General features: G+C 42.1%; 3 protein-coding genes across 10 annotated transcripts in view; 1 reads left to right on the top strand and 2 right to left on the bottom strand.

The window, feature by feature from the left end:
* The window catches only part of LOC126997003 (protein jim lovell-like), a 47,541-nt gene extending 31,130 nt beyond the window's left edge, over positions 1 to 16,411 (bottom strand). The window contains exon 1 of the mRNA XM_050858035.1: positions 16,263 to 16,411. The gene's annotated coding sequence lies outside the window, so the exon portion shown is untranslated. The remainder of the gene's footprint in view (positions 1 to 16,262) is intronic.
* On the top strand, positions 738 to 20,550 carry LOC126997002 (prolyl 4-hydroxylase subunit alpha-1-like). 2 transcript variants are annotated; one of them, XM_050858032.1, is made up of 14 exons: positions 738 to 833; positions 7,098 to 7,354; positions 11,071 to 11,303; positions 11,817 to 12,041; positions 12,636 to 12,749; positions 14,310 to 14,395; positions 15,635 to 15,703; positions 16,311 to 16,448; positions 16,958 to 17,131; positions 17,400 to 17,532; positions 18,573 to 18,685; positions 19,076 to 19,156; positions 19,332 to 19,497; positions 19,897 to 20,550. In XM_050858032.1, exons 2-14 carry the CDS (start codon positions 7,110 to 7,112, stop codon positions 19,971 to 19,973), a joined length of 1,854 nt encoding a protein of 617 aa, XP_050713989.1. In that variant the 5' UTR covers positions 738 to 833; positions 7,098 to 7,109; the 3' UTR covers positions 19,974 to 20,550. The 2 variants fall into 2 exon arrangements, with proteins under 2 accessions (XP_050713989.1, XP_050713988.1); XM_050858031.1 differs by having other exon boundaries at positions 769 to 893.
* A 212-nt stretch (positions 20,551 to 20,762) lies between these two features.
* LOC126997000 (uncharacterized) overlaps positions 20,763 to 23,137 on the bottom strand; it is a 31,619-nt gene continuing 29,244 nt past the window's right edge. For all 7 annotated transcript variants that reach the window (XM_050858025.1, XM_050858024.1, XM_050858026.1 and 4 more), the window contains 3 exons: positions 22,598 to 22,714; positions 22,103 to 22,196; positions 20,763 to 21,889 (listed from right to left, as the gene is read on the bottom strand). In XM_050858025.1, the coding sequence (XP_050713982.1) occupies positions 21,159 to 21,889; positions 22,103 to 22,196; positions 22,598 to 22,714 (942 nt within the window). In that variant the 3' untranslated portion in view covers positions 20,763 to 21,158. The remainder of the gene's footprint in view (positions 21,890 to 22,102; positions 22,197 to 22,597; positions 22,715 to 23,137) is intronic.

The following is a 23,137-nucleotide window of genomic DNA, read 5'->3' as shown; positions in this document are numbered from 1 at the left end:
AGGAAAAACGAAACTATTATATGAAACAAACCAGCAGGAGGGGGAAGAGGAAGAGGAAGAAAACCAGGAGGAGGAGGAGAAACAAAACAATGAGGAGGAGGAGGAGGAGGAGGAGGAGAAAGAAGATTATAAAAAACCGATATAATGGAAAAGCCGAACAGTAGGAAAAATGTGTGATGAACGAGACAGGAGGAAGAGGAAGAGGAAGAGGAGGAAGAAGATGAGTAGAACAAGAAGGAAGAAGAGGAGATTAAGGAGGAAAACAGAGAAAATGAAGAAGAGGAACGGAGGAGGAAAACTAAGAACCATAAAAATAACTAAAATAATGAAAAAAAAAACTATCCTAGAGAAGAGAGATTCAAACACACAAATAAGCGATCTGAATCCACAAAGAATAAGAGAGAAGGATAAAACAAAAACAAAAATAATGGAGCAATAAAGAAAGGCAAGAAAAGGAAGCACATAGGAAGGAGGAGGAGGAGGAGGAGGAGGAGAAAAAGGAAGAAGAGAAAGAGGAAGAGGAGAAGAAGGAAAAGAAGAGAGAGAGAGAGAGAGAGAGAGAGAGAGAGAGAGAGAGAGAGAGAGAGAGAGAGAGAGAGAGAGAGAGAGAGAGAGAGAGAGAGAGAGAGAGAGAGAGAGAGAGAGAGAGAGAGAGAGAAAGAAGAGGAAGAAGAGCAGAAACCAGGGTAGAGAGAGGGAAATAGAGAGAGAGCGGAGCTAGAGGGTATGGACTGCTGACGTGGGTAGCAGTGAACAGCTGGCACGCTCTCCTTAACCACCTGCCGCGGGAGGAGGAGGTGGTGGAGAAGACGTGTGTGCGTGTGTGTGTTGACGTGAGTGTGGCGTCGGGCGTGAGGGATGTGGAGGAGGCGTGGAGCAGGCGTGGTGGTGATGTGAGTTGTGTGGAGTGGAGAATAACAGACGTGGAGGCGGAGAAGGAGGAGGAGGAAAAGGAGAAGTAAAAGGAGGAGGAGGAGAAGGGGGCGTGTGGCATCAATGGACGTTAGTTGTAGATAGCATTGATGTGACAGGAAGGCGTGTAGAAGGCGTGTAAGTCAAGGAGGCGTGTGGCATGAATGGAGGTTAGTTGTAGGTAGCATTAATGTGACAGGAAGGCGTGTAGAAGGCGTGTAAGGAGGCGTGTAGAGTGAATGGACGTTAGTTGTAGATGGTGTGGGTGTGACAGGAAGGCGTGTAAGGAGGCGTGTAGAGTGAATGGACGTTAGTTGTAGATGGTGTGGGTGTGACAGGAAGGCGTGTAGAAGGCGTGTAAGCCACCTCTTTTGAATCTTTTTACAGGAGCAGCGAGTAGCGGGCTTTTTTATTATTATTGTTTCCTTTTTTTGTGCCCTTGAGCGGTCTCCTTTGTTGTAAAAAAAAAAATAGCATTGATGTGACAGGAAGGCGTGTAGAAGGCGTGTAAGTCAAGGGGGCATGTAGAATGAATGGACGTCAGTTGTAGATGGTGTGGGTGTGACAGAGAGGACGAGAAAAGGGGAGATAATATAAATAGAGGGAGACTAGAGAAAAAAAAAAAAAAAAAAAAAAGAGCCCGTAAGTAAACTGGAGTAACAATAAAGAGAAAAGGAAGGAAAGAAAGAAAAAGTTAGAAAATGTACACGTAGAAAACAAGAGTGGAAACGAAATTAGAACGCTCCGAATGAATGAAAAACAACAAAAAACAAAAAACGGATGAGACTACAAATGATGACATGAAAACGATGATGAAATTAATGGATAACTCAAATAGATTACACACACACACACACACACACACACACACACACACACACACACACACACACACACACACTCATAACGATACTCTGATACTGTATACAACTGATCCCGTGTATAAAAGTAAAAACAAACGTCAAGAGAAAACGTGTATAGCGTCGGCCACTTTGCATTCTAATGAACACTTTTGCCAAGAGAAAACGAGGACAGACTGCGGGCGGGACCATGAGTGCGTGTGAGTGTATAGCAACTGTTAAATTATGAGCTACGGCAACAACAGTGACGGTAAGACGAATGAGAAGAGTAAGGAACAGGGAGATGAGGAGGGAAAGTGACGAGAAGAAAGACAGCAAGATTAGCAGACCAGACATAAATAACAGCAACAACAACAACAACAACAACAAGTGAAGTAACAGAAATAAGAATAATAATAATGATAGTAATAATGATGATGATAACAGGAGAAGGAAAAGAGCGAGAACGAGAACAAAAAAAACAGCAAAACAAACAACAAATCAAACAGCAAACAACAACAACAACAACAACAACAAGTGAAGTAGCAGAAATAATAATAATAATGATAGTAATAATGATGATGATAACAGGAGAAGGAAAAGAGCAAGAACGAGAACAAAAGAAAAACAGCAAAACAAACAATAAACCAATTATCAAACAACAACAACAATAATGAAAATAACAACACTAATAATTCTGTTTAGTTTTGAGTGACATTATACAACAAATTAAAATCAGACCAACCAATTTAACCAGAAAACCAGCAAAAATATGAATAAACTAATTAACAAACACGTCAAGATTCACTTAAACCAATATATAATAATCTTTGACTTTAATTTAATGGAGACAGATGGAGAGGGAGGGAGAGAGAAGGGGGTGCGAAAGGGGAGGAGGAGAAGGAGGGGGAGAGAGCCAAGGACAGCTGTCAGTGAGGGTATGTTTGATTGGAGGAGGAGGAGGAGGAGGAGGAGGACGAAGAGTAGGAGGAACGGTGACAATAGCATCCACTCCTCCCTCCTCTCCCCTCCTTTACTCCCCTTCTCCCTCCTCTCCCCTCCTTTACTCCTCTTCTCCCTCCTCTCCCCTTTCCTCCCTATCATTTCAGCTGGTCAGTATTGTGGGTGAGGTCAGGTCAACAGGGGGGGTGGGGAGGGGAGGGTCATAGGTATTGGAGATATTGGGAAATGGTGGAGAGTTTTCTTCTTCTTCTCTTTCTTATCATTTTTATTTTTATTTATTTTTTTCTTCTTTTTCTTTTTCTTCTTTTTCTTTTTCTTTTTCTTTATCTTCTTCATCTTCTTCTTCTTCTTCTTCTTCTTCTTCTTCTTCATCATCATTATCATCATCTTCTTCCTCTTCTTCTTTTTCTTCTTCTTCTTCTTCCTCTTTTTGGTTGAGTGGTTGACTGGATAACTGACTGGTTCCTTTAGTTCTTACGTGTCTGGAGTTCTTGGTTGACTGACTGGATGACTGAGTGGTAGATGACTGAGTGGTTGGTTCTTGTGTTTGGGGATGATGGTTGACTGGTTGACTGGTTGCTTTTATTTTCATCCGTTTTTTTTTCTGGGTATCAGTTTTCATCTTCATTGTATCCTGTTTCTTCCTTTTATCTTCTTCTTCTTCCTCCTCCTCCTCCTCCTCTTGTATCTCTTGTCTAGTTATCACCTTTTCTCTTTTTTTATTCCTTTTTTTCATATCTTCCTTGTTCCTGTTTTCACTCCCTCTCCTCCTCCTCCTCATCATCATAACTCCTCTTGTTCTTATCTCTTTTCTGGTCATCAATTCTCCTTTTTATTGTATCCTGTTTCCTCCTTTCTTCCTTAATTTTTGTTGCTGTCCTCCTCCTCCTCCTCCTTCTCCTCCATGACTTCTTGGGGGCAATGTCGTGCGTGTTTCATCGCCCTCGAGTCTAATTCCCAGAACATTAGCACGAGGAATTTCCGGAGCAAGATGTCTTAGTGTGGTTGACTGACAGGGGCGGGGAAGGCGAGGGCGGGGGCCTGCAGGGAGGGGGCGGGGCAGAACGACAGGGGGGGTGCAGCGGAGCCTCTTGCATGTTAAGGGGAGACTACAAGAAGCTCTACAGTGGGTCTTAATATGTGTGACAGAGCCTTAGAAGCAGTTATCGACCTTCAGGCAGCCTCGTTTATATATCTGCCTTTCCTTCATTTATATTTAGGTTCATGGTTGACAGAAATGCGTGTGTGGGAGTGATAAGTGTTAATGTAAATATATGAATGATCGTATAGATATATTTGTATACGTAGATAGTTGATATAAATTAATGTTAGGGTATGTATGAATGTGTGTTCCTTTGATGTTACTAGAGTATACATGTTTAGTGGATAATGAAACACCGAAATTTAAATATATTGAAGGATTTTTATATTTTTTGTTGCATATACGTTCAAAAATGACTGAATGAAGGATGTATGTCAGTAAATCAATGAATGCTTTTTTTTTCTAATGAAGGAATACGCGTCTAGAGGAAAGGGAGATGATAAACTGTAATATGAATGAAAGGAAAAGGAGACGAGAAAAAAAAGACGTGAAGCTATGATATGAAATGAAAAGAAAATGGGATGATAAAGAAAGACGTGTAATGAGAAGATGATAGGAAGACAAACTAAACGATGTAATGAAAGGAAAATGAGATGAAATGAAAATCAGCTGAAAGAAAAATGCTAATGATAAACTATGAAAAATATGTAGTAAGTTTGTGAATCTGTATAATTAACAAAAAATGCGTGTGTTGCGGGGTGACTAAAAAAAGTAATTGTATGTTTTTGTTTGAAGTCTTATACTGCAACGATATATATTTTTTTAGTATGTATCCGTAAATAATTACTTTGTTTATGTGGAGTAACTTGAAAAAAAAGGTCATATATAACCCATTTTCTTTCTCTTCGATAATAAAAGGCAGACTAGCATGAAAAGTGTGTGTGTGTGTGTGTGTGTGTGTGTGTGTGTGTGTGTGTGTGTGTGTGTGTGTGTGTGTGTGTGTGTTTCAAATGTTTACACGAAAAAAATAATAATAGATGCGGAGTACAACACACACACACACACACACACACACACACACACACACACACACACACACACCATACCTTCCACTATTTTCATTTCGGAAGTGACTCATCTCTCTCTCTCTCTCTCTCTCTCTCTCTCTCTCTCTCTCTCTCTCTCTGCGGTAAAAGGGTTAATGGGCGAAGCATAAATTAAGATAAACGATGAAAGAAGTAGTTAGGGAGGAGGAGCGAACCCCCATCAAGGCCGTGAGGAGGAGGAGGAGGAGGAGGAGGAGGAGGAGGGGGAGGAGGAGGAGGAGGGACGCGGCGCAGACAAACACAAAGGAAGATGACGACGATGAGGACAAGACTTACAAGAGGCGGAGAAGGAGAAGGAGAAGGAAGAGGAGGAGGAGGAGGAGGAGGAGGAGGAGGAGGAGGAGGAGTTAAGTGGCAAAACGTCACAGTGCGTATAAGTCACTTCTCTCTTCTTTTACGCAGACCTTGGAAAGAGGAGGAGGAGGAGAAGGAGGAGGAGGAGGAGGAGGAGACAGGAGGAAGGAGGGGAAGAGAGCGAGAAGGAGGAGGAGGAGGCCTGATGAGGTAACAAAAACAGGAAGCAAAAGAAAATGAAGCGAAGGGAGAGGAAGAGGAGGAGGAGGGGGAGAAGGAAGAAGAGGAGGAAGAAAATTATGGAAGTGGTGAGATTTTGGAAAACTGAGAGTAAGACGAAAGAAGAAGAAGAAGAAGAAGAAAAAGAAGGAGAAGAAGAAGGCGAAAAAAGAGAGAAGCGTAAAAGAAGTAAAGAAGATAAAAAAAGAAAGATAACAGGAGAAAGAAGAAGAAAGAAGAGGAGGAGGAGGAGGAGGAGGAGGAGGAGGAGGACGAAGAGGAAGATAAAAACAAACAAACAAACAACACACATAAACAAAAGAAAAAAACAAATAAACAAAAGATAATGATAATAAACAAATGCAAAGACACCAAAACAAATTAACAAAACATATAAAAAAAAGAGACTAAGAACAAAAGAATAAAGAAAATAAGTAAAAAAAAAAACAAGCATAAAAATAGTAATAAAAAGAAAACACTCCATAAAACAGGTAAAAAAAATATCCACTGTTTATTTATATCAACAGGTGAACTTAAGGTTAATTAAAGGGGGAGGGTGGGGGTATGAGGTGGGAGAGAGAGGACACAAGGAGACGCTTACAAGGATTACCTGGTGTGTGTGTGTGTGTGTGTGTGTGTGTGTGTGTGTGTGGCGAGAGAGAGAGAGAGAGAGAGAGAGAGAGAGAGAGAGAGAGAGAGAGAGAGAGAGAGAGAGAGAGAGAGAGAGAGAGAGAGAGAGAGAGAGAGAGAGAGAGAGAGAGAGAGAGAGAGACGTGTGCCAGCTGCCTCCCTCAACCAAGGCCTTCTAACCCCCGCCCCCCTTTCCTCCTCCTCCTCCTCCTCCTCCTCCTCGTGGCAGGATGCATCGGTAGACACGTTGCCATGTAGGTATTTCCGTCACACACACACACACACACACACACACACACACACACACACACACACACACACACACACTTGAGCGCTCATGGAAAACAAACAAACATTTATCACTCGTGTGTGTGTGTGTGTGTGTGTGTGTGTACGCGAATATGAAAATGCAAACACACACACACACACACACACACACACACACACACACACATACATGCACACTAATGGCAGGGTTGAACGACTTTTCGCCTTGCATTATGAGTGTGTGTGTGTGTGTGTGTGTGTGTGTGTGTGTGTGTGTGTGTGTGTGTGTGTGTGTGTGTGTGTGTGTGTGTCAGTGTTAAGGTGAAGGTGATTTCAACGAAGATTAAGCAATGATCTTTAACGGAGCGACAAGTAGAACAAAGGAAGATTATAAAGTGTAACAGGGCAAAAGAATGTGGAGAAAAAGATGGATGAGAGAAAATGAAGAAGGAAAAAAAGATGCAACTCCTATTGTTATTATTATTATTATCATTATTATTATTACTATTATTACTACTACTACTACTACTACTACTACTACTACTACTACTACTGCTATTACTACTACTACTACTACTCGCAATTATCCTTCTTACATTCATAATCAAATATCAAACTTTTCCTTATTATAACTTCTCAAAAAAATATCGAAAAAAAAGGAAGATAGGAAACACAGGAAAAAAAAAAGACACATTAGCAATAAAAATAATCATTAGTCTATGTATGTATGCATGTATGTATGTATGTATGTATGTATGTATGTATGTATGTATGTATGTATGACTGATTATTTGATTTATAGATTGACTGATTGATTGATTACAGAAAGTTAACAAAATGAAGACATGTCGCTGGAATATCATGGTGGAAGCGGTGATGATGGTGGTGGTAACAGGTGGAGGTGGAGGTGGAGGGTGGAGGGGGTGCCTGGCCATGGCGGGGGTGGAGGAGCTAGCGCGCCTCCACACACTAGATGGGGTGATCACGGGCCTCCTCAAAGCACACCTCCACCTCCACCTCCCCGACCCCCACCTCCACCCTACTCCACCTTCCCTTTCCGCCCACCTGGAGAGGGCCAAAAGGTAGGTTAGCGCCGTTCACGATACCTTGGCGAATAGGCTCCTCCCACTTTCCCTTTTGCTCTTATTCCCTTCCTCACATTTTCCTTCTCTCCCTCTCCATCTAGCTCCTTTTTTTCCCACTCTTTTCCTCTCCTTTTCTGTTTTCCTTCTCTTTTATTTTCTGTTTCATATATTCATTTCCTTTCTTCTTTTTTCCTTCCCTTTTCCTTTCTTTCCTTTTCTTCCCTTTTCATTCCCCTCGTTTTACATTCCTTTCCTTCCTTTATTCTTTTTTTTCTTCATTTCCTTCATTTTTCTTCCTCAAAGCACACCTCCACCTCCCCGACCCCTACCTCCACTCTCCTCCTCCACCTCCCCTTTCCGCCCATCTGGAGAGAGCCAAAAGGTAGATTAGCGACGTTCACGATACCTTGGCGAATTGGCTCCTCCCCCTTTCCCTCTTTTCGCTATTCTCTCTCTTTTCCTCCCTCTCTCTCTTCCTCCTTCTTTCCCGTTTTCTATTCCTCTCCTTTTTCCATTTTCTTCTTTTTTCATTTTCTTTGTTTCATATAAAATTCTGTCCCTTTCTTTTTCATTTTCAGTTCTTCCGTTTCCTTTTTTTTTCTCTTTTATTTTCTTCCTGTTATATTTTCTGTCCCTTTCTTCTTTTTCGTCTTTCCTTCCTTTCTATCACATTATCACGTGCTCACTTCTTCCTTTTCTCCTACATTTTCCTTTTCTTCTTCCTTCATTTACTTATTTTCCATTATTTCTTTTCCTTTCCATTTTCTTTCTCTTTTATTTGTTCGTTTTTCTCTTTTACTCACTTTTTCCTGTACTTCCTTTTGCCTTTCTTTCCTCATTTATTCGTTATTTCTCCTTTTTTTCCTCTTTTTAGTTCCCTTTTCCTTTCCTTCTTTTATCCTTTTTTTTCCCTTTCCTCCTGTTTTCATTTCTCTTCCTTTCCGTTTTTTCTTCTCTTTTATTTTCTTTGTTTCATCTATTCTGTTCCTTTCTTTTTCTTCCTCATCCTTCCCCTCCTTCTTTCCCCTTTTCCTTTCCTCTCCCTTTTCTTTTCTCTTCTTTCTTTTATGTTCGGTCATTCTTTTTCTATCCCTTCCCCCTCTCTATTTATTTTCTTCTTTATCTCTTTTTTTTTACCCTTTTATCTTCGTATTTTCCTTTCCTTCCTTTTCACGTAAGTTGTCCATCCCTTCCTCTTTCCTTTCACCCTTCAACTTTTGCTTTATTCTTGTTTCTTTATTCTACTCTTTGTTTCCTTCTTCTGTCTTTTCTTCTCCTTCTTTCCATCCTTCCTTCCTCCCTATCTTTCTTTCCTTCCTTCTCTCCCTTTCTTATCTCCTTCCTTCTCTCGTCACCGCCACGTGCTCCCTCCCTCCCTCCCTCTCTCCCTCCCTCCTTCCTCTCCTCCTTTCACCTTCACATGAGCTGCCTTTCCCTCGCTCCCTCCCTCCCTCTCTTCCTCCCTCCTCCATCAAAACAGCACGTGCTCAATCCTTCCTTTCCTCCTCCTTTGCCCTTTTCCTCCCTCCCTCCATCTCCCTTCCTTTCATCTCTCCTTCCTTTCCTTCTCCTTTGCCCCTTTCCTTCCTCCCTCTCCCTTCCTTTCATCTCTCCTGTTCTGTCTTCTTCGTTCTATATGTGCAGTTTCTTCCTTCTTCTCTGCTTCTATTTCTTCCTTTTCTCTTTTTTTCTTCCTTTTTACGTTTTCAGTTCATCGTTTCTACTTAATATTTTTCTTCCTTTTCCTCTTCGTTTCCTATCTTCTTCTCTTTCCCTTTCTTCCTTTCTCTTAAATATGTCGAGCAACTCTTTCCTTCACTTCCTTTTTCTCCCATTCCTTTCTTCCTTTAATACACTTTCCCCTTTTCTTCTTTCTATTTCCTGTCCTTCTTCCCTTTCCCTTTCCTTTCTTCGTGTCTCAATCTTCTTTCCACTTCCTTCCTCCCTTTCTTCTTTTCCCTTTCATTCCACTCTCGCAAACACACTATTCTCGCTCTAATACACTTCTTCCTTCAATTGCTTTCTTCCTCTTCTTTTTTGTTTCCCATCCTCCTTCCCTTTCCTCATTCTTCTTCCTTTCATTTCCTTCATTCCGTCCTTCTTTTTCACATTCTTGACACCTATTCTTCCTCTAATACACTTCTTCCTTCAATTGCTTTTTTCCTCTTCTTTTTTGTTTCCTATCCTGCTTTCCTTTCCCTTTCCCTTTCCTCTTTTCTTCTCTTATAAATATCGCGTAGCTCACATACTTCTTCTCTTCCCCCCCCCCCTCGCAAACACATTCTTGCTGGTGATGGGACTGGTGGATAGGGGAAAGGCTGGTGATGGGACTGGTGGATAGGGGAAGGGTTGGTGATGGGACTGGTGGATAGGGGAAGGGTTGGTGATGGGACTGGTGGATAGGGGAAGGGTTGGTGATGGGACTGGTGGATAGGGGAAGGGCTGGTGATGGGACTGGTGGATAGGGGAAGGGTTGGTGATGGGACTGGTGGATAGGGGAAGGGCTGGTGATGGGACTGGTCGATAGGGGAAGGGCTGGTGATGGGACTGGTGGATAGGGGAAGGGTTGGTGATGGGACTGGTGGATAGGGGAAGGGCTGGTGATGGGACTTTTGGATAGGGGAAGGGTTGGTGATGGGACTGGTGGATAGGGGAAGGGTTGGTGATGGGACTGGTGGATAGGGGAAGGGTTGGTGATGGGACTGGGACTTATAAACTTCTCCCTTTGTTTTATTCATTTTCATTTCCTGTCCTAACCTCCTTTCCTTTTCCTTTTATTTTCTTCTCTTAAACATGTCAGAGATCTTATATCCTCCCTTCCTTCCTCTCCCTTTCTTCACCCTTCGCAAACACACCATCCATCCTTTGATATGTACACTCCCTCTCACCCTCCTTCCTCACTCTCCCTTTCTCACACCTCCCTGGCAACTCACATCCCTCCACACTTTCCCTCCCTCCCCTCCTCCTCTACCCTCTTTTACTTTCCCTGCAATCACGGGCGTCCTTTCACTAGTCCAAGGTTCTGGTAGCAAAGGGCAAGGCAAGACTGAAAGCAATGGGTTAAGATGATTAAATAGATATAGGAAAGAATTGGTTTACTTATGGATTGGCATTCATCTGGTGAGTGCCAATATGATAGACGCTATCAAGATAAACAAATACATGGATAGCGAGGATAAGTGGAGTTAGACACTTTCAAGATAAACAAAAGATTAAACAAATTCATGGATGGAGAAGATAGGTGGGGTTAGACACTTTCAAGATAAACAAAAGATTAAACAAATTCGTAGATATGAGGGTAAATATGAGGGGATGGAGAGAAGAAGGGATGGAAAGGAGAGGGAAAGGGAGAGAGGAGATGGAAAATAAAGGTGAGGGGAAAGTGGATGATGGAGGAGGAGAAGGAGGAGCAAGAGGAGGATGGGATGGGATGAACAAAAGAAGAGGGGAATGTTTTGTTAAAGTGATGGAAAGAGGAGGGAAAGAGAGATAAGGGGAAGGGTAGTAAAGAGAAGGAAAAGAAAAGTAAAGGGGTTATAGATAGTGGATGAGGAGGAAGAGGAGAGAAGAGGGGAATATTTTGTTTAGTAAAAGGGAGGGAGAGAGACGTAAGGGAAAGGTTAGAAAAGAGAGGAATATATAGATCTTTTAGGTGGTGTCAGGCTTACAGCATCAGACACCATTATAATCCTGACGTCCCATTCTCTTAACAGGTATATCGAGGAACACTCCGACTTGAATCCTTTGAAGTACAACACGAAAACGAGGTCGCAGGAGGAAGTGAAGCAGGAGGAACAGGAGGAAGAGAAGGATACTTGGGAGAGGTCATGGGAGGAAGGAGGAATAGCTGGTGACCCCCTTCGAAGCCTAGTCCTGGCCCGGCGCCTAGCGAAGGACTGGCCCAGACTGAAGGACGCGGCGCCCCCCTCCCTCAAGGACTGGCCAGGTAGAAGAATAAGAAGGATGGGAAGGATACCCTACTTATATATCCTTTTCATTTTGGTTGGTTGGTTTGAGAGAGAATGATTTTTTTTCTTATTTTGTAGGTAATCGGAGAAGAAAAGGATATTAAATAATGAAGTATAGAATGCCACTCCTATTTTGGTAATGAACAAAGGAAAAGAACTAAGACAAAATTTGAAAAGGTCTATATATTGCTCTCTTCTTTATCCTTTCCTTTACCTCCCTTTCACTCTCTCCTTCCCATCCCTAAACATAGCGTATCCCTCCTCTTCTCTCCACCCCATCACATTTTCCTTCTCTCCTCCACCTCCAACATCCACTTTCCCCTCATCTTTCCTTTCCTCTCGCTTCTCTCCTCTCCTCTTCCTCCTTACCCACTCTCCCCTCACCTTCCCATCCCATCCCTTGCCTCCCTTTCCCTCTCCACTGGGTCACCTCCTCTTCCTCCTCCACCATCCATTCTCACCTCCCCCTCCTTCCTTCCTTCCTTCCACAGACATAGTAGCAGCAGTGGAGGGGGTGGAGGTGGCGCTACGGGTGGAGGCGGGGAAGGAGGGTTACCTGGAGGTGCTGGAGGAGTCCCTGGCGTACCTGCAACACCTGTACCGCCTCGACGCACTACACCTGGCCAAGGGGAGCGTGACCACCCACCACCACCACCACCACCAACAACAACAACAACAACAACAACAACATCGCTACGAGTATATGGACTCCACCCGTATGTTGATCTGATTGGTTGATTGTTTTAAGGGTTTGAGTTGATTTTTCAGTTCATTGATTGCCAGAATGAATAAGCAAGATCTGTGTTTTCTGTTTGTTGTTATTTACTTAAGTGTTGGCTTGATTGATTGGTTAATTGAGGATGAAGTTAAGGTAATGATACTACTTCTCCTCCTCCTCCTCCTCCTGCTCCTCCTCCTCTTCCCCCTCCTTTTCCTTCTCCTCCCCTACTACTATTACTACTACTACTACTACTACAACTACAACTACTACAACTACTACTACTACTACTACTAATAATAATAATAATAATAATAATAATAATAATAATAATAATGATATTGACAATTTGAAAAAGGAGATTTCAATGCAGATAAAATAGTGATCAGCTTCCAGAATGAGAGGAAAAGAAAGGGAAAGCAAACCTACCTACTTGCCTACCTCTCTCCCTATCTATCTGTCTATCTATCTATCTTTCTATCTATCTATCTATCACCTGTTTACCTATCTATCACTCCTTTCCTCTTCACCACCTTATCTTCCCTGCCCACTACTAACACTTCCCCTTCTCCTCCTCCTTCGCCCCCAACAGCGCTGCGGGTGGAGGACGTGGTGGGGGTGGGGGTGGCCGCCCTGGAGTTGGGGCTGTATGGAGTGGCGGTGGAGTGGCTTGTGGCGGCGAAACAAATGAGCGAGGATAGTGATGGTAAGACGCTAAGAACTTAATTAACAACGATACTAAAAAAGAACAACAATAACAATAAATAAGAATAAAGACAAAAAACATTACAAAAAGAAAACTACTGCAACAACAAAAACAATCGCAATAATAATAACACTAAGAATAACTAAAAATAACAAAAATAATGAATAAGCAAATACAACACCCATAGTAACTTGAAAAAACTACAGCAACAACAACAACAACAATAAACAAAATCCACCATCATGATCACCACCACCACCACCACCAACAACAACAACAACCAACCAACCAATCAACCAACCATTAGCCCTCACCACCACCAACAACCACCAATATCACCACCACCACAGACCAGACAAATGCAAACTATTAAGATTCACCAGAGCGCACAACCTCATCCATCACACTTACACTCCACAATTCAGATTTAGAATCAGTTCACACACACAAGTACCTTGGTATCCATCTCTCAACTAACTTGAAATTCAACACTCACATAGACCATATCAGTGCCACAGCCAACAGAACGCTGGGGTTCCTGAGGAGGAATTTACATAACTGCACACCTGACATTAAACACATAGCTTATGACACACTTGTGAGACCAACACTGGAATACTGCTCCACGGTGTGGGATCCTTACACACACAGAAACATTGATAGGTTAGAACAAATCAACACCAAGGCGGCTAGGTTCATTACAAACAATTACACTCGAACGCCTGGCATCACAACACGGATCAAACAACAGATAAACATGGAACCTCTTCACATACGCAGACAAGCACACAGACTTACACTTATGTAGAAGATCCCAAACACTCATACTGACATTGACCCACAAACATACCTATACAACGCAGTCAACGTACTCGTAACACACACATCCATAAATACCAAACATATCACACTAACACTGACGCATACAAGCACTCATACTTTCCACGCACCATACGTGACTGGAACAACCTCCCTCATCAGATTTTAGACTGCGATACAATAGACTCATTCAGAAAACAAATACACAATCACTTGTCACCACAACACACCAACACTTAACAATTACACTTGGTTCACTTCCCTCCCCTGCACACCCGGCTTCCCCGTCCCCCCAACAGCCAACAAATATGCGTGTTATGCACCTGTACGGGTGCCCTGCGCATCATATATCCAGATCCAGATCACCACTTCCATCACCACCACTACAACCATCACACCACCACCACCACTACAACCATCATCACCACCACTAACACCACCACCACCATCACCACCACCACCAACAACAACAACAACCAACCAACCAACCAATCAACCAACCATTAGCCCTCACCACCACCAACCACCAATATCACCACCACCAGAACCATCACCACCACCACCAACCACCAATATCACCACCACCACATTTCCATCACCCACAACAACAACAACAACAAGAACAACAACCAATCAATCAACCAACCATTAGCCCTCACCACCACAACAACCACCAACATCACCACCACCACATTACCATCACCACCACCACTACCATCACCCCCTCCTCTTCCCCCTCAGACACAACTCTCAGCGAGGACACCTCAAGCGCGCTCTGGCGGCAGAATCAACACCTGTCATTACTTCTACAGGTGGCCACGGATACGGTGAGTTGAGGAAGCGAAACGGGGGGGAAACGGGAGTGAAGCGGGGCGAAACGGGGGGGGGCAGGGATGGGGAAGGCTGGAACGGAGGTAGGGGGTGAGAGGGGGAAGGTGGGAGAGGATAGTGTAGATACGTATAGTTACTTTATTAATATTTCTTTTATAGGCTCATATTTTTTAACGTATCAGGCTCTTATTATGACTATTTCCCAAGGCCACAGAGAAGATTAACCGGGTTTGTTTGGATGTTGTTGTTTTTTTCCCGTTCAAGAAAAAGAAATCGAGTATAGCTATTAGCCTATTACAAGCATCACAAACCAGTCCATGAAAATCCCAACAACTTTTACGAGAGGCTTTTAAACAGGAGAACTGAGGTGCCGAGATGTTTAAGAATACAGACTTTTATCTAACGTACTGTAAGATTAGCTTGTATTTTAGTGTTAGGCTCGGGTTGGTTAGGCTAGGTTAGGTTAAGTTATGTTAGGATATGATAGGTTAGGCTAGGTTAAGTTATGTTATGTTAGGCTAGGGTAGGTTAGGCTAGGTTAAGTTATGTTAGGATAGAGTAGGTTAGGCTAGGTTAAGTTATGTTATGTTAGGATAGGGTAGGTTAGGCTAGGTTAAGTTATGTTATGTTAGGATAGGTTAGGTTAGGCTAGGTTAAGTTATGTTAGGATAGGGTAGGTTAGGCTAGGTTAAGTTATGTTATGTTAGGATAGGGTAGGTTAGGTTAGGTTAAGTTATGTTATGTTAGGGTAGGTTAGGCTAGGTTAAGTTATGTATGTTAGGATAGGGTAGGTTAGGCTAGGTTAAGTTATGTTAGGATAGGGTAGGTTAAGCTAGGTTAAGTTATGTTATGTTAGGATAGGGTAGGTTAAGCTAGGTTAAGTTATGTTATGTTAGGATAGGGTAGGTTAGGCTAGGTTAGGTTAGATTAGGGTAGGGTAGGGTAGGGTAGGGTAGGGTAGGTTGGGTTAGGGTAGGTTAGGTTTGAGGTAAGTTAAGTTAGGCTGGAGTAGGTTTCGGTAGGATAAGGTAGGTTGGGTTGGGATAGGGTGGGTTTGGTTAGGGTAGGTTAGGTTAGATTAGGGTCTGTTAGGCTAGGTTAGGTTCGGTTAGGGTATGTTAGGCTAGGGTAAGTTAGGCTGTGTTCGGTTATTCTATTCTAACATTGTACTCTCTCTCTCTCTCTCTCTCTCTCTCTCTCTCTCTCTCTCTCTCTCTCTCTCTCTCTCTCTCCAGCACGATGACAAGCTAGCGATGGAGGGATACACAGGGCAGAAAGGAATGTACCCCCACCCCCTCTCGAAGGTAAATAGAGCAGCCAACTACTGTATTATGCTGCTTGTCATTCTGAAGTTACATTCCGTAGCGCGATAATGGAACAAACTCCCGCTTTCAGTAGTTCAGTGCAATGCGACTGACTCATTAAAAAAAAGACCGTCACTTCCGCAATACAAACGAGGATACAGAAGTCATATACAAAGAATCAATAAGAAGAAGAAGAAGAAGAAGAAGAAGAAGAAGAAGAAGAAGAAGAAGAAGGAGAAGAAGAAAAAGAAGCAGGAGAAACAAAAGTAAAAAGAAGAAAAAATAGACAAAAAGAAGAGGAAGAAGAAGAAGAAGAAGAACAAGAAAAGATCAAGAGCAAGAACAAAAACAACAAAATCAAGAACAAAAACAAGAAATAGAAGAAAAAGAAGAACAAGAACAAGAAGAACAGGAACAAAAGAAGAAAAAAGAAAGATGAAAAATCGTCGATAATAATAATAATAATACCACCACTTTTGTTTACACTCATCACGTCAGCCCCAAACCAACACTAACCTCACTTCAACACCCAAACAAAGAGCACAAACCCTCTACTCACCACCTCGCCACATTCACGCCCTCTTCCTCTTTCGATCCTCCCCTGCAGGTGCCGCTGACGGACCAGAAAGCCGCGGAGGAGAGCAAAAAACTGCCTGCCACGCCCCGCCGCCCGCCCCTGGGAGTCACGACCACGCCAGCTGACATGCGCGCGCTGGCCCATCTCTGCCGCGGGAGGTCACTCAGGGTACCGCAAGGGGGAATTTTGTTACCTTTCCAGGACGATTTCTTTGTGTGTTTTCTCTCTTGAAATGTCACTCTATCTCAAGGGGAGGCTTTGTTACCTTTCTGGGGCTATTTATTTATTTGTTTTCCGTCACTGACAGATCTGCAAGAACCGTCGCAGGTAGATCAACTATAGTCTTTCCGGATCTCTGTTTCCTCGTATTTCATTACATTTTGGGGGTCATTTGGCACTGTCCACATTCTTTTCTCAGAGTGCCAGAGTAGAGGACTAAAATTTAGGGTACCATATCTTGTTTCTGTCTATTTCTTTGCGTTTTGGAGTCTTCAAGCTCTATACAGGCTTCTTCTCCTCTTCAGAGTGCCAGGGTGTCATAATTCAGGCTGTCTTATCTTGCTTATAACCATTTCATTGCTCTTTGATGTCTTCGAGCACTTCGATGTAGTTCAGAGGGGTGCCTTTGAAACAGCCCCACCTCTTGGTCTTCTTATGGCTGCCTTTTTCCCCTTCAGAGCGCCAAGGTGGAGAGTCGTCTGAGGTGCCGTGCGTCCTCGAGAGGGAGTGCCTGGCTGACCTTGATGCCAGTGTGGGAGGAAGAAGTGAGCCTTGACCCTCTAATCCTCATCTTCCACCGCCTCCTCTCCGACGACCACCTCACCACCTTGAAGCATCTAGGAGCTCCCCTCGTGAGTAGTAGTATAGTAGTAATAGTAGTAGTAAAAGTAGTAGTAGTAGTAGCCTTCTTTATTTCCTTCTTTTTAAGTTTGTCTTCATATTTTTTTTTCTCTCTTTCTCCTCCTCTTCTTCCAACTCTTTGTTTCTATATCCTTCTTTTACACTCATCTCTTCCAACTCTTTGTTTGTCTTTTTATCCTTTCTCACACTGTTCCTCCTGCCCTTCCCTCTGTTTGCTTAACAATCTTCCTTCTCTCCCTTTTTCTCCTCTCGCTACAGCTGCTGCGGGCCACGGTACAGGGGGCCGAGGGGACCAAAGCCACACGCTACAGGGCCTCGCACACAGCCTGGCTTGGGCGCGGCACCCACCCTCTCGTCGAGTCCGTGAACAAAATCACCGCGGCGGTGACGGGTGAGACAGACACAGTAAAAAATATATATATATATATATATATATATATATATATATATATATATATATATATATATATATATATATATATATATTAGCATTTTGTTTTTTTTTTTTTGTGAGGTGCTGCCTATAGCGCCTGTAGGCTGTCTTGAGGGGCCTCTTGGTCCTGGGTGGCCGCAGCCCGTTAGTGACGATTTTATATATTGTGGCTGCAATGACATGACCTGCTTGGTCCATGCTGCCCACCGGTGCTCCTCTTGACCGAAATCGCTGAAGTTAGGGTTGATTGAAGATCCGGACAGCATGCGGGTAATCTTCCGCCACTCGGCGATGGTTTGAAAAATCAGCGAGTTTCGCGGTGGGACTCGAACCTAGGTCCACGGGCTCACCACGCCCACACTCTGACCAGTCCGCCACCGCGAATATATATATATATATACATATATATATATATATATATATATATATATATATATATATATATATATATATATATATATATATATATATATATATATATATATATATATATATATATATATATATATATATATATATATATATATATATATATATATATATATATATATATATATATGTGTGTGTGTGTGTGTGTGTGTGTGTATATATATATATATATATATATATAGATAATTGGATGGTGGGAAAGGTTTAAATCTTATTGGTGGTTACTAAGCTGCGTTGGACGGGGCTTATTTGTCAAGATAATTTGAATGGTGTGAATATAAGAATAGGAGACTATCTTTTCTTTCTTAACCTTCATCATCATTCGTTTTTTGCCAGTTTTCTAGTTTTGATAATGGTCATTATGTATAATTACCCTTGTGTTCTTCCCCAACTATACCTATACGCAAGTGTCTCATCATTGTTTTTCCTTTTAATTATCAAGTGTTTCCTCCTTATTTGTTCCATTCTCTCCTCTTCTTCTGCCCGTTTCTATTTTTCTCTGTATCCTTCTTTCTCACCCTCCTCCTTACATATCATCTCATCACAACCTTTCTTCATTCACTCTGCAGGGCTGGAGGTGGAGGAGGGTGCTGCGGAGGCCGAGATGCTGCAGGTTAACCAGTATGGGGCCGGTGGACACTACATCCCTCATATGGACTTCATGGCCCTGTACCGTAATGTTGTGAGTGCCTGCTGAGCCTTGTTTTATACACATGTAGTTACCTCTATATTGTTGAGTTTATATTTGTTTTTTGAAAGAACATGATGTAAAAAACTTGATTGTGCTCTTCTACCTCTGAAAATTTTTGACTTTGTTTGTTTTTTGTTGTTTTTCTGTTTTGTGGGTTTTTTTGTCTATTTTTGCCCTTAATCCGCTTCTTTTACTTGTATACAAAATAGTTTATTTATTGTTTTTCGGAAGAACATGATGTAGTTTGTTATTATTAATTTATTATTATCATTATTATTGTTACTGAATTACGTATTACCATTTTTTGTCATCATTATCACATTATTGTTTTCATTGGCTTATTGTTGTTGATATTACTATTACTATTATTATTCATTTCAGTGGGCAGCAGGACACGGCAGCAACCACAGCCTCTTACGAGAATTCCCACAGGGTGACCGTATTGCCACCCTTATGTTCTATGTAAGTGTGCCAACCATCAACCACTCCCCTTATTAATTATTTTGAGTTTTCCTCCTAAATTGTTGGATAGGTTCTCGTCTTTGCATAATTTTCAATGATCTTTTAGACTGCCGTTCAGCCTTCTTGGTTTTGTTTTCCCTTGACAAATTCTTTATTTTGCCCAATATGTCAACAGATGAATGATGTGGCTGAGGGAGGACAAACGGTGTTTCCTCGTGTGGGTGTGGGTGTGGCGCCTGAGAAGGGTAGTGCCATATTCTGGTGGAACTTGCTGACGACAGGGATGGGTGACGACCGCACGCTACATGCCGCCTGCCCTGTCCTGCGAGGTACTAAGTGGGGTGAGTGTGCGGCAGAGACAACACATAAATGAAAATGTTCTTGACGTTCAGTCCGTAAGAGCCAGTCGTGAAAATAATCTTGCCCCTGAAGTAGAAGTTAAAATGTCCTTGTTTACTTTTTTTCTAATCTGGAGATGAAAGTGATATCACCATTGTTTTCCTGACCCAGCATGGAAAACACTAATTACATTTGAGTGAGAACTTAAAATCCACTCACTCGCTGTTCCTGAATGATAAATTAAAGAACTATTATTACTGACCTTTACATTCCCTGACTTAGAAATCATAACCTAACTTTGCACTCTTCTTGCTCATTCCATAGACACTAAATAACAACCTTGCCTTTCTAAATAACTTATAGAGAGAATCAATGTCTCAACAAGTAATATTTCTTTCCAGTGAGCAACAAGTGGATCAAGTACTACCCACAGCTGTATCGAAGGCCTTGTCCGGCTCACTCAGCAAAGATGCATTAGACGTCTTTGCCCCCTCTCCTCCCCTGCCTCGAGGACGATACATTAGTACTAACGTCACACTACACAATATGCCGTTACACTGTTTTAATCCTTAGTACCATTTGAACTGAGGTATGCCAAGTGTAGTCTTCTCTTTGTTTTCATGTTTTTTGCTACTCTATTCAAAGTTTCCTCAATCTTTTCCATGTTAAGTTTGTGGATATCACTGAATTTCCTGATGTTGATGGGTTTTCTCCACTCTGTAAACTCTTCATATTCTTACAGGTTCTTACTTTCACAATTGTGCACTCCTTAACCCAGTAGCAGCGGGAATCATGTTTCTTAATGGTTCCTCCAAGCGAGAAAAATGAGAAAAAATCATCTCACGCAAACCATTTCATAATATACATCAAAGCACTTGTGATCAGTTTATGTATCATCTATTTGGGGGAGTTTAAATCATGGCACAAATTTGGCCCATCGCTGCTACACGGTAAAGCCACAAATTTGGCCCGTCGCTGCTACACGGTAAAGCCACAAATTTGGCCTGTCACTGCTACCGGATCAGGGGCATTTTTCTCTTTTCTCCATTGCCTGGTGATATACAAAACCATAGCACACAAAATTTACAAGAGCATAATAAACACAACATAATCTCTTGCACAATACTTCTGTCAGGCAAAGCACCACAATTAATGCATCACTTCATGTCATCATTTACATAGGACACAGAAAAGTGACATATTCATAGTAGTTTACTTTCCTATATTGTACCATACATTGTACTTTGGATGGTATTAAAATGATGAGTTGGGAAAAACTTTACTAAAATCCAATAACAATAAAAGTGTCATTTATCACGTCCCTGAATATTGTGAGTTTCATTGGTAGGAGAGAGGTGGCTTGGCACAAATTAAGAACAGAAATTGCAAGTTTAGTCATGCATGAGGAGGCTGCAGAAACTTTGAGCTGAGAAATAAATGATAAAAAGTTAAACATTTCCTCTCTAATACTCTAAATCTACGATCAATAAATAAGATCTATATTGAAAAAAAACCTGAATCAGAGGTAACTCAAAGGCGCTGCAAATGAGTAATATTCTAAACCATAGCACAGAGATATGACACAGTAAAAATAATGACTAATAAATAGTTTGGTAGAAATTCAGAGAGTATAAAAATAACGTGCGACCTAACAGCACTTTTGTTACATGAGGCGGAGGGACCGGGAGGCTCGGGTCCTGGTGGTGCTCTTTGGCTCACTGACTAACTTGGCTTTGGAGGCTGACGCTGAGGCTGCCTTGGTCGGCCTGCCCCTCCCTCGCTGGGGCGCTGCATCTTCCTGAGGTTTGGCATCTTCTGTACTCTGTGACAGGTTGGTGGTGACACTTCTTCCTCTGGTGGTTCCTGTTTTGGTTGCTTTGGTTGTTCTAGTCCCTGTTTTGCCCATTGTTTTAGTGCTTTGTGGGGAGGTTGTGCATCCCAGCTTGGCACTATCAGGCTGGGGTGGGCAGTGAGGTGTGCTATTTAGAGGGGACAGAGGAAGGTCACTAGGGACTTTTAGCACAAGGGAAGGTAGGCCGCCACCCCAGTCCGCCTCAAGGGAATCCAAAGCCTTCATATTCTCAGCGTTTTTCTTCTTCTTTATGCTGCTTGGTGGCCTCTTGCGCTCCGACTTGAAGAACTTGTTGCTGGGCGTGTGAGGGATAGGCTTGTACGGTGTGGCGAATCTGTGAGGCTTTGTTTCCTCTGAGCCATCCTCCTCCTCGTCGCTGTATATGTTGAAGATGAGGTTTTTCTTGTGTACAGGTTTGGGGGCGTTGAGGAGGTGCTGACCAGCCTTCTTCCTCGTGCTCATCTTGGGGGTGGTGGTGACGATTATGCTGCATATGTCATTTTTGTCTTGTTGCTGCCCCACAACCAGTGATGTGTTAGTGTCTGTAAAAGGAAGGTAGATGAGGATGACGTAATGTGATGTCTTGGCTGTATCTCCGAGGTCATGAATATAACAACTTCATCCTTCTAACAGTCAATATCTGGTACATCTTCAAGCAGACTTTATCTTCAATCTCATCACTTTCACCATTTTTTATTTTTTAGACCAGATTCGTTTTAAAAAAATTACAATCATCATTACAAAGCCTCTCTTACCTTGTGGAGACTTTGTGCGCCTGGCCAGTATCTTCTCCAGGTCCTGGCCTTGGAGGGCGAGGAGGGCGGTGAAGTGCACGTCTTGAACTAGCAGCTGCAGGGTTAAGGTTCTCTTTGTATGACAACGACTACAACACTGATTTGGTATGACTCAAAAGAACCCAACAAAGTCTTATATGCTTTTAACTTCAGAAAGCTGACATATCACCTCCACATAAGAGCAAATCCTTGTCTAACGGTACATTGAGATAAAAAAAAAAGTATGGCATTGTCTTAGAACATATCAGCAAGTTCTTATATACTACAATTTCACAAAACCTAAACATTATTACTTTCCTATGACAGCAATCTCCTATTCAATCTGTTCAATGATACAGGAGGAAAGGGATATATACCCGCAGAACAAACCAACAATTATCTCTGTATAGTACTTAACTCCACAAGGCCTACACATCATCACCTCCCCATGACAGTAAATCCCTATTCATTGCTGACCTGAGTATCGAGGGCGGCCAGAGTTTGAAGAGATTCCAGGTTGGCACTCAGAGCGTTGTCCCACTTCCCCTCAAGCCCCAGACACTCAGCCCGGGCGTGGAAGGTCTGAAGGCGTATCTGAAGGTGGAAAGAAAACCAGTCAAATAAATTAACCTAAACTAACCTAATTTTTTGTCGGATTTTCAAGGATTCCGTCTAATCAATGAATATTCTATCTTAGCCTTCCTATATAGCTTTTTTTATTTTAATGGTAAGTGCTATATGAAAAGTATATAAATTTCTGTATTATTCCTTTTTTCTGTTATTTTTTTTCTGATTAATCTAAACTACCTTATTTTTTGTTGGATTTTCATTTATCACATCTAATCATTCTGGATATCCTATCTTAGCCATCCTGTATATATTATTTTTCAAAGGTAATGCAAAATGAAAAGTATGTAAAATTTCTTCATTATGTTCCATTTTCCTGTTAGGTTTTTTTTTAATTGGCTGCTTTCTTCATTGTATAAGAAGAATAAAGAAAATGTAAAAATCATAACA

The sequence above is a fragment of the Eriocheir sinensis genome, chromosome 11, assembly GCF_024679095.1.
Source record: "Eriocheir sinensis breed Jianghai 21 chromosome 11, ASM2467909v1, whole genome shotgun sequence".
Classification (NCBI taxonomy): Eukaryota; Metazoa; Arthropoda; class Malacostraca; order Decapoda; family Varunidae; genus Eriocheir; species Eriocheir sinensis.
This window is presented reverse-complemented; position numbering and strand designations above follow the sequence as displayed.

Bases quoted from the DNA above. Each gene is read 5' to 3' on its own strand.
- LOC126997002 (XM_050858032.1), top strand. From the start codon at position 7,110: ATGAAGACATGTCGCTGGAATATCATGGTGGAAGCGGTGATGATGGTG. The intron at 16,449-16,957 runs GTACCGCAAGGG...TTTCCCCTTCAG, and splicing joins GCCGCGGGAGGTCACTCAGG to AGCGCCAAGGTGGAGAGTCG. The intron at 18,686-19,075 runs GTGAGTGCCTGC...TATTCATTTCAG, and splicing joins TGGCCCTGTACCGTAATGTT to TGGGCAGCAGGACACGGCAG.